This window comes from Rhodamnia argentea, chromosome 1 (assembly GCF_020921035.1).
Source record: "Rhodamnia argentea isolate NSW1041297 chromosome 1, ASM2092103v1, whole genome shotgun sequence".
Taxonomy (NCBI): Eukaryota; Viridiplantae; Streptophyta; class Magnoliopsida; order Myrtales; family Myrtaceae; genus Rhodamnia; species Rhodamnia argentea.
In genome coordinates this window covers 32,098,944-32,116,338 of record NC_063150.1, presented here as the reverse complement: position 1 = coordinate 32,116,338, position 17,395 = coordinate 32,098,944, and the positions used below count along the sequence as shown (strand labels likewise).

General features: G+C 38.2%; 2 protein-coding genes across 2 annotated transcripts; one reads left to right on the top strand and one right to left on the bottom strand.

Annotated features, from left to right (window-relative positions):
* Window positions 1–426: 426 nt before the first annotated feature.
* Window positions 427–1,308, bottom strand: LOC115752833 (zinc finger protein STAMENLESS 1-like). The gene has a single exon (XM_030691218.1). The coding sequence runs from the start codon at window positions 1,306–1,308 to the stop codon at window positions 427–429; it is 882 nt and encodes a 293-aa protein (XP_030547078.1).
* A 10,282-nt stretch (window positions 1,309–11,590) lies between these two features.
* LOC115752831 (putative pectinesterase/pectinesterase inhibitor 28) lies at window positions 11,591–13,667 on the top strand. The gene is made up of 2 exons (XM_048279757.1): window positions 11,591–12,750; window positions 12,864–13,667. The coding sequence occupies exons 1-2, from the start codon at window positions 11,637–11,639 to the stop codon at window positions 13,559–13,561; spliced, it is 1,812 nt and encodes a 603-aa protein (XP_048135714.1). The 5' UTR covers window positions 11,591–11,636; the 3' UTR covers window positions 13,562–13,667.
* The last annotated feature ends 3,728 nt before the right edge of the window (window positions 13,668–17,395 follow it).

Below are 17,395 nucleotides of genomic sequence, written 5' to 3'. Positions count from 1 at the left end.
GTTAATTGAGTACGATCAAGGTAAGGTATGAAATTAGCAAAAAAGGAAGCGTATGATTCCTTCCAATCGATAAGATGATCCTCATTAATCATATGATCTTCCGATCATTAATTAATTTGGTTTAGTAGGCATTACCGGAAACAACTCCAATTCGAGTTCAAATCTCACGATTATGCAATTAGCATAAGATGAATGACGAAGAACAATTATTTTGAACAGATTAAATTGAAGACACATGAATATCCATAGATTGAATCAAATAAAGCTATGAACATTCATCGAGAGTGTATGAACAAGCGACACACATGACATATAGTACTAGCTTATTCGCTAAATCTCAACCATTAAAACATATGAGAAAAATTAAATATCCCCAAAACGAATGAGCAAAAACATTTGCTAAGAATATAAGAAATAATCGTATGATCAAAGCTTGAGAGTCAAGTCAATCCCGGATGGATCAGAGGCATCATTTTGAAGCACTTCTTCTTCTGGATGATCACCTTCTTTCTTCATTGATTTGTTATTATCATGACATGCATCGACTTGAGCTTGGTGCACTAGAGAACTAGCGCTTCCATCAAAAGCAGGAGGAGGTGGAGGTGGAGGTGGAGGTGGAGGTGGCGGCTCGCCAAGCCCAAAGGCACCGCCATGTGCTTGAAGACTCTCGACCCTCATCCGATCGAAAGGTGGTCTTGAGTTCGGATTCATGCCGCACACTGGCCTGAGACCCCCAAACCGGTACCCTGGAAGCACAGACGGCGGGTAAGAAGGCTTGTGAATCATCGGCTCTTGGCGGACCCCGAGCGCCCTACCTATACTCCCGTAAAGAGGCATCTGAGGAACGCCCGAGCAATAGTACGAGAAGTGCGGGTGAACCCCGAGCAGGTCAGCTTCCATCCCCTTGCGCTGCTTGGCGAGCGCCCGCTCTTGCTTGTGCGCGTTCTGATGCCCACCCAAAGCCTGGGAGGTCGAGAACTCTCGCTTGCAGAAGTTGCACGCGAAAACCCTAGCTTTCGGGACCTTGCAGTTCTCGTCTGTCGAGGATTCGTTGCTCTTCCTGGCATCGGACGGCACGCATTGGCTGAAGAGCTTGAGGTCTAGGTCAGTCGACCCGACGCCTCCATTATCGTCGTCATCATCGACGGGTGTCTTCTGATTCACCAGATGACGGTAGGTGGTGGGTTCGGCGATCTTTTCGCTCATGTTCAATCTATCCTCGGCCTTGCGCCGATGATCATCACAATCTAGGGTCTGTCCAGAAGCAGCTGAGATGCTGTCTTCTGAAGGGCACGGCACCATCGCCATCGAATAAAAAGATCTTCCAACCATGCAAGCTTAGGAAAGCAGGGGTTTGATCTATTTATTAGCCAAAAAACCACAAATTTGAACAATCAATCTTTTTCATTTATGGCAAAAAATCTCACTTCATAGTTACCGACTCAAACCCAGTTCACACACACACATTAAACAAGATATCTGAGCCTCACATGATATGTATTGGTCATTATGTAGGCTGGTCATGTTACTTTTCCAAAGATATCTTGAACTTTCTCTCCGACTTACTCAAAATAATTCGAAACAATTGGTGATAAAAATGGTAAATATATGGTTTCATAGCTGTGGATTACACACCAACTCATGCGTTTAACGTATGTTTTATTAGTCAAACAAAAAAAAAATGTATGTTTTATTAGGGCGTATCTATAGAATAAATATATCGTGCCGACCACTTGCATCTTCCACATATAACAACGAAAATATGTGGGAGCACTTAAAAGTATGTTCACTTTAGGCATGCACTGTAGGGAAAAGGCATAGAGGAAGACATTCAAAGTATAAAGATATGATTTGATTCAAAATTGTCTAGTTCTAATAATTTGGTAGGGACATTCCACAAATCGTTGCCTTAATTATGGTTTTCCAAATTATGGAACCGAGATTCAGTTCATGTAATCACTTCGATATATGGTACATACCAATTAATTTATCGATCAAATCGAGTCGAGTAAAACTATAGTTAATAGTTATTTGACTTTAGTTGACAATAGTTCATCACCAACACTAAAGTTTAAATCATGCAAAACAAAATCAGCCATGAATGTATTTCCTTTTAAATTGGATCGTGTAAGCAAGCCATGCCTATTTATTGTGAACTTCATAGCAATCTTAGACCCTAAAAAAAAAAAATTCATAGCAATCCACATCTCTTTATTAACTCTTGCAAAATTAGGAAAAGGTTTATAGAATCAGATTACTCCATTTCATGGTACGACCCCCTTCCTTTAATATGTTTGTCAATCCTATCCTCACAAAATATTCCATATTCCTCCCTTAGTTCCCTCTTTAATAGGGCCTTCCCGAAGCTTGTTCATTAAGAAATGTGCCAAATTGGCAAATAATATAAAATCAAGTCCTTGAATCATATGGGCGATATTTTCACGATAAGGACCTCTCCAGCCTAAGATTTTTCCCTTGTATAAATCATGGTCCAGCTAAATGAATCTCTTCGGATTCCCCAATCAACCGCAGCTTTTGGCCATATAAAATAAAAACAAAGAAAAAAGTAAAAAAGAGTCCTTTTGTGCAATATTAGCTCATGATGACTTCATGGTTGACCGAATTGGCAAATATTGCCAGAAAAGAAACGACCTTTTGAACATTGACCAAGCTCATCTATGCATATATATAGTAAGTTGAGTGTTTAGACAGCCAATACTATTGCAAGAGTTACTAAGATTCATGTTGGAATGGAACCTTAATTCAATTTGCAGGAAATTGTTACTTTTTTCTCTCGTAATTTCTAACTCAAACCTAGTTCACAAAAGCTGAACATTATAACGCACGCGCAAAAGGGAAATTTTGTTCGAAATTTTTTTGCTTTGACCTAATTTGAATGATCCCCAATTGAAGTTATCATGACATCCAAAATTTTTGCATTGATTGATAATGTTCAGTAGATCAAGATAATTAACAATTCACATGGATTTTTAGATGAAAATGTTGAAAATTTCAATCAGATTACTAATTGTGTGATGTACGAAAAAATCGAAAGATACCTTCTTTGTCTGTCATTTTTTGAAACGTGGTTCCTTATGGGAAATCATAATTTAAGGAAATAAATTAAAAGTATGTATTTACTAACTTCTATATGCTTAAATTAATAAGCATTGAAATATAAGTTGTTTACATTGAGCGACAGTTAAAACTTATCATATTCTTTGTCAACGAGGACCAATATACTTTGAAAGACGTATCGAATATTTTCAAAGTTGAAATTTACTTAGTTAAGATTTTCCTAATGTCAAATAGCTTTTACTGATAATGTCAGTGGGCTTTTCTGATTTGTCAATGTTTAGAACATATATTAATTTCCCTATTTATTTACCGCAACGTAAAATATCATCCATAATTGCCTAATATCTCCATCTTTTCATCCAAGTCATATCACTTGTCATCCAAATTATAAGTCACATGCTCTTAATTTGTGCCATTGAACTTAGCCCCTAAAATGACATCATGCACAGTAATTTAACTTAACCATGATGTAAAGTCATCATTATAAGTGAAATATAAAACGAAAAGAATAAATTAAATAATCCCATTCCTCCTCTTGAACGAATCAAAACTTCCACATCGCCACTTCTTTAAGTTCAGTTGTTCTTACCGTTCAATATTCAATAAAGAAAGCAAAGTTTTAACTCAACTTTGAACCAAGCCCAAAATATGTCCAATTTGTGTTGCTTTAAATTTTTACATTCACCCATCAAGTGTCTTACAAGGTAAATCGTGAACTTTTTTTTATTTTATCAAACTAGTTTTATTTTTAAAGAATGCGGGTCCTTTAAATTTTCATATTGTTTGTTTTCCTTTAAAGGTGATTTGAGCTTTGATTTATTCAAGTCTTTCAATTTGGGTAAGTTAAAATCCTAGGGACTAAGTTATATTGACTTACTATATTTACTCATTTAATTTGAATTTTGATGTTAAGTTCCGTTGGACTTCAAGATTGGCATGTTGAGCCATGGTGATTTCTTGCCTAAATTGAAGTATTTTGTAAATGTTTAGAAGGCGTTTGAAAGAATATCCAAAATCTTTATTGCATCTTGAACGAGAAAAAGTGATAAAATAGTAAAACTAGACTCAAAATTGACAGTTTAGTAATTTTCTATATGTGATTTAAAGATAATTTTATCTCAATGATTTTTGAATTTGCATAAGTTGTCTACAAAACGATGTTAACATGGTGCTTAGAAAATGAAGATCTATATGCTGAGGTGTACATATTTATTTGATTAGAACTGTTTACAATATAAATGCCAAAGAGATTAGCGAGTTATTATTTGTAAATGTGATTAATGCAAAACGTGGCATTTGTTATGTGTTAACAATTTGCACGTGATGATGCTATGTATCGAATGATGATTGTTATGGATGGTTTTGCAAATGCTAATAAATAGATATTTGGTTCCATTGGTGATACGGGGAATATCAAAAGATTATAAGATTATAATGATATTTGAAGCCATGTGATGAAGACTTCTACCCATGACTTATTCGCGAGGGAGCGAATTCCATGGTATGAGTATGTGTATAAGGCTATAGGAGAAGACATACGTTCTACAATCTAAGGCAGGAACTAACAAGGTTGAGCATACATGAAGTCCTATGATTTATACAAGATATGACATGGCTTACAATGGTGTGTTTGTGCGTGCTGATGTAGAGGACACCTATAATGGATGGGCTGAGTGGCATGGCAAAAATGTGTTTATTGTCCTATCCCCATGAGTTTGATGGTGATGATGCCTCATTAATCGAGGTGGATCTTAACCAGTGACAGGTAAGGAATTAACTTGTGTATATTGCTGAGCTACTATGTGGTGTTTGCGCATCATGAAACTAATATATTCATCCGCGTGCATTTGAGTGATAAACTGACCAATTGCTTCTGACATTGCATATATGATCAAAATCTTTTGTCTATAATGCATGACTTACATCTTAAATGAACTTAAATAATATTTTTGGAAAAAATATGTGAATACTCATTGATTTTAATATGTTGATATCCTTATTATTGTTGCAGACAAGTGTTGAGGGAAATTTGACTTGATGGTTTAATGCCTCTAACGACTTTTGTGAATATATAGATTTCTTATTTGTATGTAAATCCATAATGATACATGCTCACAAAAGATGAATTAGTAAACATGTTGGATCGTGATTAAACTACTAGCACTTGAATCATGTAAAATACATGTTGCATTCCTAGTGTGATTAAAAAACTCTATCATGAGTATGGGATATAATTAAGGAATAAATTGAATACGTATTGTATTCTTTCAAATGAGTGATAGGCATTTTCTGAATTATACCGATTCCTAAAAATGTTATGTGATATTACTTGTTGAATGTTATTAAGCTGTTGTGCTCTCTAGTCGAGTGGTAAGATAATCTCCTACCTTAGATCTAGAGCTTTCATTTATTGAGCTTAGGCTCATCCCCAAAATATTTTCTAGCTCGGTCGAGATTAGAGTTCAAAAGCATTTAGATTAGGTGCTTCTGAAGATCTCTTTAAGGAATGGATCAGAAAGCGCGGCAAAACTAGGAGCTTGTCTTTTATAATGAGAGTTTCAATTATGCATAAACAAAATTATGTAAGTCATTTGAAGCTTAATTATTTGTTTATTCTAGATTCAAATTGTGTGACAATTACATATCATGATAGTCATGGTTTCTTTTAGAGCAATTTTCCTCTTAATATTACTGTCATAGCTTCTCCGTTTCCGTCGTGCATGTCGTTTTTGGCTTCTTACTGTTGCTGCTAGAATAAGAACGTGAGCCACAGGGGCAACCCGCCCGACTGGCAAATTTACAACTAAGTTGGCTACTTCAATATGTTATTTGAGACAAGATTTATTTTTGCCCCTTTTGAGAAAACAATTCCACTTCAAGGCACTCTTTTGAGATTAAGTTAGTTACTTCATCCCCTATATGAGATAAGGTGTACTTTGTACCCTCTTTTGAGAGAACGACTCTACTTTATATTTTCATTTGAAATTTTTCCTAAGTCTTACATTAAGGCCGCACATATGATGGCTCAAGTTACTCATTCCGTCACCAAATTTAGACAACTATGACATAATTATATTAGAATCACATAAATATCGAAAGAGTTGTCCGAGCATACAAAATAGTAACTTAAAAATTTGATGTCAAATTACATACATGTCAATCTCAATGCCCGCGTAGGGAAATAAAAATGGGAAGATCACCGTTCAAAAAGAATTTGAAAGGGAAAAATATTCAGCTCATCAATCTTATATAACTCTATAACATATGCTGATAATAAAAGAAAAAAACGTGATAAATAATTAAAATAAAAAAAAGAAATATAATCCTAAAGTATCAAAATAAATTTTTCTTGAGATAATTGTCCTAACAATCCTTAATATTTAATCATAAACTTTTGACAAATATTTAATGTAATCCTTTCGATCAATTATGGCCGGAAACCTTGTGTGTAATATTAGCTCATGATGACTTCAAGGTTGACTGAATTGGTAAATATTGCTGCAAAGCAAACTACCTTTGATCATTGGCCAAGATCTCCTATATATATAGAGTAAGAGCTGAGTGTTCGGACAGCGAATATTATTGCAAGAGTCACTTAGTTTCATGTTGGAACGGAACCTTAATTCAATTTTCAAGTAATTGTTACAGTCTCCTTTCATAATTTCTAACTCAAACCCAGTTCACAGGTATTGAACATGATGTAGTTCACGTGCAATGCCCGTGCTGGCGGCAAGATGACAACTTCAAGAGAAATTTGGTCTGAAATTTTCTGTTTTAACCCAATTTGAATAAGCCCCAATTGAAGTTACCTTAATTCAATTTTTAGGTAATTGTTATAGTCTCCTTTCATAATTTCTAACTCAAACCCAGTTCACAGGTATTGAACATGATGTAGCTCACGTGCAATGCCCGTGCTGGCGGCAAGATGACAACTTCAAGAGAAATTTGGCCTGAAATTTTCTGCTTTGACCCAATTTGAATAAGCCCCAATTGAAGTTGCTGTGACATCCGAAACTTTTTTCATTGATTGATAATATGTAGTATATCAAGATAATTATCAATTTAATTTTTTTTATAATGACGTCGAAAATTTCAATTAGGTTGCTAATTGTTGACGTACGAAAAGAGCGAAAGATACATTCCATGTCCGTGATGTTTTGAGACGTGATTCCTTACGAGGAGTCATAATTTAAGGAAATAAATTAAAAAATTATATTTACTAACTTTTACATTCTTAAACTAATAGATATAGAATATAAGTTGACTATAAGGAGTGACTGTTAAAAGCTTATCATACTTGTTATTTGCCGATGGGGACCAATATACTCGAAAGGTGTATTGTATATTTTCAAAGTTGAAATTTACTGAATTAAGAATTTTTTTAATGTTAGATAGCTTTTATTGATAATTTTAGTCGACTTTTCTGACTTATCAGTGTTTAGAACATATACAGATTCACCTGTTTATTTAATGCAGTGTAAAATACCATCCAAAATTGCCTAATATCTTCATATTTTCATCCAAATCATGTCACCTGTCACCCAAATAATAACCGGCAAGCTCTTAATTTGTGCCATTAAACTTAGCCCCTAAAATGACATCATGCATGACAATTTAACTTAACCGTGGTTTAAAGTCATCATTTAAAATAATCCCATTCCTCCTCTTGAACGAATCAAAGCTTCTACATCTCCCCTTCTTTAGGTTTACTTGTTCTAAACTTCCAATCTTCAATAAAGAAAGTTAAGTTTTAACTAAACTTTCAACCAAGCCCAGAATATGCCCGATTTGCATTGCTTCAATTTTTTTTACATTCACCCATCAAGTGTCTTACAAGGTTAATCATGGACTTGTTATTTTTTATCAAACTAGTTTGGTTTAATTTTTCATATTGTCTGTTTTTCTTTCAAGGTGATTAGAGCTTTGATTTATTCAAGTCTTCCGATCAGGTTAAGATAAAATCCTAGGGATTAAGTTAGATTGATTCACTTGGGACTCATGATCTTGGTTGGTTGACGTTTGCTCATTTAATTTGAATTTTGGTGTTAAGTTTAGTTCGGCTTGAAGATTTCTTGAATGGGAAAAAGTGAGAATATGGTAAAACTAGACCTAAAATGGCATTTTAGTAATTTTTTATACGTCTAGGTGCAATTTTGTAGATTTTCAAAATTGAGAGTGCTCCTTTTGGTCAGTATTCACGTCAGCGATTTTCGACCAAGATTGACAGGAATAACTATATTGATAAGTTGTCAAAAAGTTAAGGACTAAATTGGCCAAATCGAAAAAATTTATAATTGAATTAGTTGCCATACGGTAGGTTTTTGACTTTGTAGACAATTTTTCCTTAATCTTGTAATTGTAATGAAAAAAAAAATTCTTTGAAAAGAAAAAGGAAAAATTTCAAATAAGAGCCTAAAATACTCTCATTGTTTTAAAGAAGGGCCTGACCAAGGACATTTTAATTATTTTTCACCCTTTCTTCTTCTTCTTTTTCCTTTTTCTCATTTTTTCCCTTTTTTTTCCCTTCCTTCTCACTAGTGGCCGGTCACAGGCGGTGGCCGGCCATCGGCTAGGGCTAGTGGTGTATTATTCTATTTCTTCATATGATAGTCCTCACCTAAATATGTGATCTTCAATTGCGGAACTATTGATTAAAAGTCCGATTCAAGAGCATCTTTTTGTGTCATTTCATACCAAGGATAAGATTCTTAGTAATTAAGTACGGTTTGGGTATGCATGAAACTAGCAAACAACTAAGCATATTGCTCCTTCCTATTGATAAGATGATCCTCCTCATTAACCATGGGATCTTTACGGTCATCAAATAATTTGGTTTTCGTCATTGTAGGCATAACGACTCCAAGTTAAGTTCAAATTCTGAAGAGATGACATCAGAGACACGTGAATATTCTTGTATCGAGTCAAATCAGCTATGAACATTCACTGAGCATATGTGAACATGGGACGCACATGACATATCGTACTAGCTTGTTCGAAAACCAATAATCTTATAATCTAACATCTCAACCAAGAAAACATATGAGAAAAATTTAAAAAAAATACCCAAATAAATGAGCAAAAGCTAAGAATATAATCTTATCATCAAAGTTTGAGAGTCAAATCAATTCCGGATGGATCGGAACCATCACTTTGAAGCACTTCTTCTGGATGATCACCTTCTTTTTTAATTGACTTGTTATTATCATGACCAACATCAACTTGAGCTTGGTGCACTAGAAAACTAGAGCTTCCATCAAAAGCAAGAGGAGGGGGAGGCTCACCATGACCAACGGCACCAACATATGCTTGAAGACTCTCGACCCTCAAACGATCGATAGGCGGTCTTGAACTCGGGTTTATGCGGCACACTTGCCTTAGAACGCCGAAACGGTACCCTGGAAGCACAGATGGCAGGTAAGAAGGCTTGTGAACCATCGACTCGTGGCGGACCTCCAGCGCCCTACCTATACTCCCATAAAGAGGCATATGACGAACGCCCGAGCAATAGTAAGACAAGGGCGGATGAACGCCGAGCAGGTCGGCTTCCATCCCCTTGCATTGTTTGGCGAGGGCCCGCTCCTGCTTGTGCGCGTTCTGGTGCCCACCCAAAGCCTGCGAGGTAGAGAACTCCCGCTTGCAAAAGCTGCATGCGAAAACCCTAGCTTTTGGGACCTTGCAATTCTCGTCCGTTGAGGATTCGTCGCTCTTCTTAGGATTGGATGGCATGCCTCGGTTGAAGAGCTTGAGATCTAGGTCGGTTGACCCGATGCCGCCGTTCCCGTCATCCTTGACGGGTATCTTTTGACTCGCCGGATGACAGTACGTGGCGGGTTCAGCGAACTTTTCGCTCATGTTGAATCTGTGCTTGGCCTTGTGACGATGATCATCACAACCTAGGGTTTCTCCAGAAGCAGCTGAGATGCTGGAGCCTTCTGAAGGGCATGGCATAATCGCCATTGACTGAAAATACCTTTTTTGACCTTGCTAGCTTATGATACAACAAGGGTTTATCTATATATCAGAAAAAAAAAGTTTGACGACCAATCTTTTAATTTATGGCAAGAAATCTTCTTTCGTAGTTACTGACTCCAACCCTGTTCACCAATATCGAATAAGATATCGAAAAACTGATGACTAAGTCTTACCGGATATGTTAATTATTAGATAGATAAGTCGATGTTATTTTTCCAAAAATATATCGAACTTCCATTGACTTACTCAAATAGTTTGAAACAAGTGATGATAAAATTGGTAAAGATATGGTCCCACGGTTGACAATTGCACGCCGACTCATGCGTTCAATATATGATTTATTAGGGCATATATCGAGTAAATATATGTCCCGACCACTTACATCTTCTACGTGTAGCAATGAAAATATTTTGGAGCGCTTAAAAGTATGTTCACTTTAGGTAGGCATTGCCAAGAAGAGGCATATAGAAAGGCATTTAAAGGACAAAGATATTATTCGATTCATAATTGTCAAGTTGTAATAATTTGGTATGTACATTCTACAAATCGTTGCCTTAACTATGCTTTTCAAAATTATGGAACCAAGATCCAGTTCATATAGTCACTTCGATATATGGTATATGTGAATTAATTTGGTGATTGAGTCAAGTAAAAGTATAACCAAGAACTGATCGACTTGAGTTGAAAAGAGTTCAAAGCTTTCACTTAAAAGTGTAAATCGTGCAAAATAAAAAAAAACTTGTATTTACATAAAAGATTACCACGAATATATTTCTTTTCTACTTGACATCGTAACCATGCCATACATATTTATTACAAACTTAATAGTAATCCACGTCTATTGGTTAACATTTTAAAATTAGGAAAAAGTTAATCGAATAAAAAAACTCTATAATTTACGTCACAACCCGTTCCATTAATACATTTGTTGATCCTAAGCTCACAAAATCTTCCTTATCCCTCCCTTAATTCCCTCTTTAATAGGGCCTTCCCAATGCTTGTTCATTGTGTACCGAATTGGCAAATAATTAAAACCCAAGTCCTTGAATCATATGGTGGATATTTTCACAATAAGGTCCTCTCCAGCCTAAAGATTTTTCCCAAGGATAAATCACGGTCCAAACTGTTACGAATAAATCTCTATTTAATTATCAAATCAACCGCATCTTTATGTCATATCAGATTTTTTTTTAAATAACTGTAAAAGAGGAGTCCTTGTTTGCAATATTAGCTCATGATGACTTCAGGGTTGACCGAATTAGCAAACATTGCCAGAAAAGACACGACCTTTTTGAACATTGGCCAACCTCTCCTATGTATAGTAAGAGTTCGTTATTCAGACAGCCAAGATTATTGCAAGAGTCGATAAGATTCTTGTTGGAATGGATTGTCACATTCTCCTTACTTGTCCTCAGCCCTTTGTCCCCCCAAAAACCTCAACTTCTCCGGCTAATTTCTAAAAAAAATCTGCCTTTCTTCCTTTCTCTCTTATAAAAATGAGTCTCCATCTTCCTAAATAGAGCGAACCCAACCTCTGTTCTTGCATTTGGGTCCTTCCAAAAACATCTTCAAGAAAACTTGAAACAATGTCTGATGGGAGTGACCCGAAGAGGAAGAGGAGAATTGCGATCATTGTGGTCTCGTCGTTCGTCCTGGTCGTGATCGGCGCCGCCGTGTCCATCGGGGTGTACACGACGAGCAGCTCCGGCCCGGCGTCGAAATCCAGCGAGAAAACCAGCGAGATCTCGGCCTCGATCAAGGCCATCGAGGGGATATGCCAGCCGACCGATTACAAAGAAGCATGCGTGCGGAGCCTCAAGGAGGCCGGCGTGAACTCCACCGACCCCAAGGAGCTCATCAAAGCCAGCTTTAAAGCTGCGATGAACCACATTGCCGAGGCCGCGAAGAAATCGACCGTTCTGAAAGAGCTGGAGAAGTCCCCGAGAGGGCAGCAGGCCCTAAAGAATTGCAAGGATTTGATGGAGTACGCGATCGACGACCTCGAGAGGTCGTTCGACGAATTGGGAAAGCTCGAGTACGGCAAGCTGGACGACGCGTTGGAGGACCTGAAAATCTGGCTCAGCGCTGCGGTCACCTACCAAGAGACCTGCTTGGACGGGTTCCAGAACACGACGGGCAACGCGGGCGAAAAGATGAGGGAGATATTGAAGAGCTCCTCCAAATTGACGAGCAATGTGCTCTCCATGGTCGACGAGATCTCCTTGGCCCTCGCTAAGCTGAACATCCAATTTAGACGCAGGCTCCTATCGGACAGCAACAACGTGATTGGACACGGCGACGACATCTCAACCTGGGTGACCAGCCTGCAGAAGCGCAAGCTGCTCGCGGAGGAGGAAGGGACCGGCCCCAACGATCCGCCCGTGCTCCTGGAGCCACCGATGCTGCTGGGGAAGCGAAAGCTTCTCGGCAAGAGCGTGGCCGCTCTGAGGCCGAATCTTGTGGTTGCCAAGGACGGGAGCGGGAGATTCAGGACCATAAATGAGGCCCTAAAGCACATTCCGTTGAAAAGCAACAAGACCTTTGTCATCCACATCAAGGCTGGGGTTTATAAGGAGCAGGTGGTGTTTGACAAGAAGATGACCAATGTCATGGTGGTCGGTGACGGCCCCACCAAGACCCGGATCAGCTTCAACAAGAACTATGTCGACGGCTTAACCACATTCAAAACCGCCACAGTTTGTAAGTTTCTATCACGTATTGTTTCTTTCAGGGTATTCAAAAAGCTGTAGACCGGAATCTATTAGCGGCGGACGCAAATGACATGTGCCTGATCGATTTCTTTGATGTTGCAGCTGTCTTCGGAGACCACTTCATAGCGAGGGACATCGGGTTCGAGAACTCCGCCGGAGCAATCAAGCACCAGGCCGTGGCGCTGCTGGTCCAATCCGACATGTCCGTCTTCCACAACTGCCACATGGACGGCTACCAGGACACGCTCTACGTGCACACCAAGCGCCAGTTCTACCGGGACTGCACCATCTCCGGCACGATCGACTTCGTGTTCGGGGATGCGGCTGCCGTCTTCCAGAACTGCAAGATGCTTGTCCGGAAGCCGCTGGACAACCAGCAGTGCATCGTGACAGCTCAGGGGAGGAAGGAGAGGCGCCAGGCGTCCGCGCTCATCCTCCAGAACTGCACAATCACCGCCGCCCCCTCATACGCGCCCGTCAAGAGGCAGTTCCGCTCATACCTCGGGAGGCCATGGAAGATCTACTCGAGGACAATAATCATGGAGTCGTACATCGACGACGTAATACAGCCCGAGGGGTGGTTGCCTTGGCTCGGCGACTTCGGGCTCAACACCTGCTTCTACACCGAGTATAAGAACCGAGGACCCGGCGCGAGCACCGCCAGGCGCGTGAAGTGGAAGGGCATCAAGACGATCACGCCGCAGCACGCTGTGGACTTCACAGCGGGGCGATTCATGAAGGGCGACAGGTGGATTCGCACGGCCGGAGTGCCGTACGTTGCTGGGATGCTGAAAGCTTGAGGGTTAATATGAACTTGTTTTTGTTTTCTTGGACAGTGTAGTGTACTCGGCTTAAAAAAAAATGTTGGCCTTTGATGTTGCAATTTGGAGGGATTAAGGAATCTTTTTCTTCGTGTAGATAATTCAAATGGCACTCCGACTATAGAATTAATTTGCAAGGATATCAGCAATTGTTGCCTCTAGTCTGTAGATACCTAGACTTGTTTGGTAAAATTGAAAATTAAGCGCTTAAATATAATTAAAATGTTATTTGACGATAACCAAAATTCGATAACTGGGTATTATTAATTTCTTATCGCGATCGAATAAAAGAACATTGTTGGTAAGTTTTATCCAAATATCGGCAAGACTCTAATTGGCGTCATTTATTTTCCTATTAAACGAATTAAGCAACCCTTCTCTTGTAACGGCCCGGTCCGACGAGTGCCGAGAGCGGTCGCCGAGGCTAGAGGGCCTGGACAGCAGCTATTGACAGACTTCTAGGATGGAAAAGGAAACAGGAATGAACCGAACTTTGCACCGAACAAGGAAAGAGCGATGTTAGAATATATATATTAACTCACGAAATCGCTTTTTGACGTAACGGCAATACTTAGCTTTGAAACTTCAAAATTAAGTGTGCTTAGATTGAAGCATTCTTAGGATGGGTGACCCATCTTGGGAATGCTCCTAACCTGAGGGTCAAAGGACAAAACCGTGAGGTTTGATATGGAACGGGTCAAAACGGACAATACCTCAATAAGTTAATTCGAGATTTTACATCTCTTACTTTTAGAATTAAGTTGATTTTTGACTTAACAAAATCCTTCAAGTCAGTTCTATTTAAGGTTATCAAACAATGTTGACCTCATTGAGCTTTCTAGTGCAACAAGCTCAAGTGTTGTAATACGAACTAGTATGAGAATTCATTACACGTTTTCTATCGCATGTAAAACAAATACGACAGGAGATTTCAACCTCAAACTTTTACCTAACAATTTCACGAAAGATTAACGTTGGTTGTTATGGTAAATTATCGGTTATCACCAGACAACGGATAAAGGTAATTTTTAGAATTAGTTGGGATAATTACAATGTCGTTACCTTGCCTTGCTCCCAGCTCACACCCTTTTATAGAATTAATTTTTTTAGCTTTTCAGTTTTCGAATAACTTACAATTAGAAGTTATTTATCCTGAAATAGATAAGACGTACAATTTGCTTGCTTTTGCTAATTAAAAGAAGAAAATTCCAGGCGAAAGATTTGAAAGTTTCTAAATGTTCATAGATAATGGGAGTAACTACTTTTTCACTTGAAGTTTTCCCTACAACTTAGGCTCCGATTATTGCGCGAAAATAAATTATTAAAAAAATGTTTTCCTAACATATCTCTTATGTCGCTAATAAAAATGAATGAATAAATAAAATTTACGTCCAAAAATGAGTAGGACTTATTATTTTAAACAATACAAGCGATAATATTTAGGAATATGTTTTTCAAATTATTAATTTTTCATGAAACAAACAAAGCATCAAAATTATTATTATTATTATTATTATTATTAGTAGTAGTAGTAGTAGTAGTTGATGTATCTCCCTTGAAATTGTTAAAGGGAGTCATTCCATACCCTAATTTCTCATCTTGCCAGCTTAGGGGTGAGTCGGGTGACAAATGGGTAGAGCCCGCCTCGGCATGGCTGATGGCACGACAAGCCCGCTACGAGTGCTGAGCCAATTTGGATTTTTGTGTAAGACTGTGTTTGCTCAAGCGATTTACGCTGCACTTGTTTTTTCCCCCTATTTTTAGACCTAAATATCCGAAAAGCCATTCAATGCATTCACTCCTATGACAAAAAAATTATCAAAAAAGTCATAAACCCGTTGTACTTTTATCGATTCAGTTTTAGATTTTTAAGTTTATCGGTTGAGCCATAAACATTTTTCCTTTTGACCAATTGAGTCTTATTGATTGAAAATCGTTGACATGGATACCGGTCATCTTACGTGGCACGATCGGCACCGGCATGATCCATTTTTAATAATATATTGATTTTTTTTTTATTTCTCCTCTTGTTTTACTCTTCAGCTGCCGGCAAGGGTCAATGGCCCACGCAGGTCGTTAAGGAATTCGTCTACCCTTGCCGGATGAACTTGACCCTCGTTGCGGCCCTCGCCACCTGCCCGAAAGGGCATTACATGGCCCTCGCTAGTGGCCGGCGTGGGCATTGCATGGCCCTTGCCGGGTGTCGGCAAGGACCCAGCGATTCTCGCTAGTCGCTAAAGAAGAAAACCAAAGGAGAAAAAAGAAGAAGAAAATATTAATGAAAAAATTTAAAAAAATTATATAATATTATTAAAAATTATCCACGTTCAGCCATTTTCGGCCATTAGGACTCGATTGGTAAAAAGTAAAAATGTTTAGTACTCGATTGATAAACTTAAAAAATTTAGGACTGAATTGATAAAAATATAATAAGTTTTTTTGATAATTTTTCCCACTTGTGACTAGTAACCATTGGGCTACTAATCAGTGGCCGTCGGCCATTCCCAAACAAATTGGCTCGGCTTGAGCACGACCTTTTAGACTGCCCGGAACAATGGGGGCGGCAGGGCCTGGCTGGGGGCCCTGTTGTGCTCGAAAAGCTAGCAACCACCGGAGAAGAAAAGGAAAAAAGGTCAACATTTTTCAAACTATGTTCCAAAATGCCCCTTGAAAATACCTTTTGCTTCAATTTGCCCTTTAGGCTGCATTAATTTGTATCGGGATTACCTTCACCGGACGGCGGCCGCCAAATGCCCGCCGATGGTGACTGAGACCACCGTAATAGCCCTCAAACCAAGTGACTCCATTTTCGAAAAGCTTCGAGTGCCCCTTCCTCTGCTCTCCCTTCTTCTTCTTTTTTTTTTTTTTTGAACTTTGAAGTTACTTTGCGAAAAACTACACCATAACTCATTAACTGTATACTTCGAGGTTTGAGCAAATACATCTTGAGTTCACAATATTTGAAAAAATGCAGCATATCTCCGAAACCCAACCAAGCGTAGCCTAAATCTAGGAAATCATCTAATTGTCGAAACCGAATACTAATTTGTCCTTAATCAATCTCAATCGAAGTAATAGCGAGTCCATACTAATCGGTTCGGGGTCAGAATTGGACAATCTAGAGATCAACAACTGAGACTTTATTTATTTCACAAAAAATAAGTAATTTGGAAAATATTTTTCTCAAAATGATCCATTATATTGCTTATACAAATGAATAAACGGAAATTTTTTTATCTCTTACGGAAATGTTTATACACAAATTACTGTTGTTAATGAAAATAACATTCATTGATCAATTATTTCAAACGATACATACGATTATTGTAGGAAAATATTTTTCAAATTATATATTTTTCACGAAACAAACGGAGATTTAGGATCTCAATATTATCACATGGATCTAGTATCTACACATTGATGCTTGCTAGGCGCGCATTACACCACTTCACGAGTAGAATTTTTGCTCCAAAAGTACTTATGGAGTAGAAATTCATTTGGTAACGTAATTTCTGGAGCATAAATTCATTTGGTTACACAATTTCTTTTTTCTATTTTCGAAGTTTTTTTTTTTTTTTGCTCTGAAAGTGATTTTGGAGCCATTTGAAGAAGTAAAAAATTACTTATCTTTAGAACTAGAAAAATCAACTTCTACTGAAAAGCAAAAGCAAAAGTAGAAAAATCAATTTCTTGCAAGAAGTTGAATTCTATCAAAAATTGATCTCTAAAACATAAGTGTTGCCATGCTTGCCCTCAGCCACCTTGATCATTTCTCGCTCCTTTATAATCACCTATCTATAGACCCCCAAAAAA

Bases quoted from the DNA above. Each gene is read 5' to 3' on its own strand.
- LOC115752833 (XM_030691218.1), bottom strand. From the start codon at position 1,308: ATGGCGATGGTGCCGTGCCCTTCAGAAGACAGCATCTCAGCTGCTTCT.
- LOC115752831 (XM_048279757.1), top strand. From the start codon at position 11,637: ATGTCTGATGGGAGTGACCCGAAGAGGAAGAGGAGAATTGCGATCATT. The intron at 12,751-12,863 runs GTAAGTTTCTAT...TTGATGTTGCAG, and splicing joins ATTCAAAACCGCCACAGTTT to CTGTCTTCGGAGACCACTTC.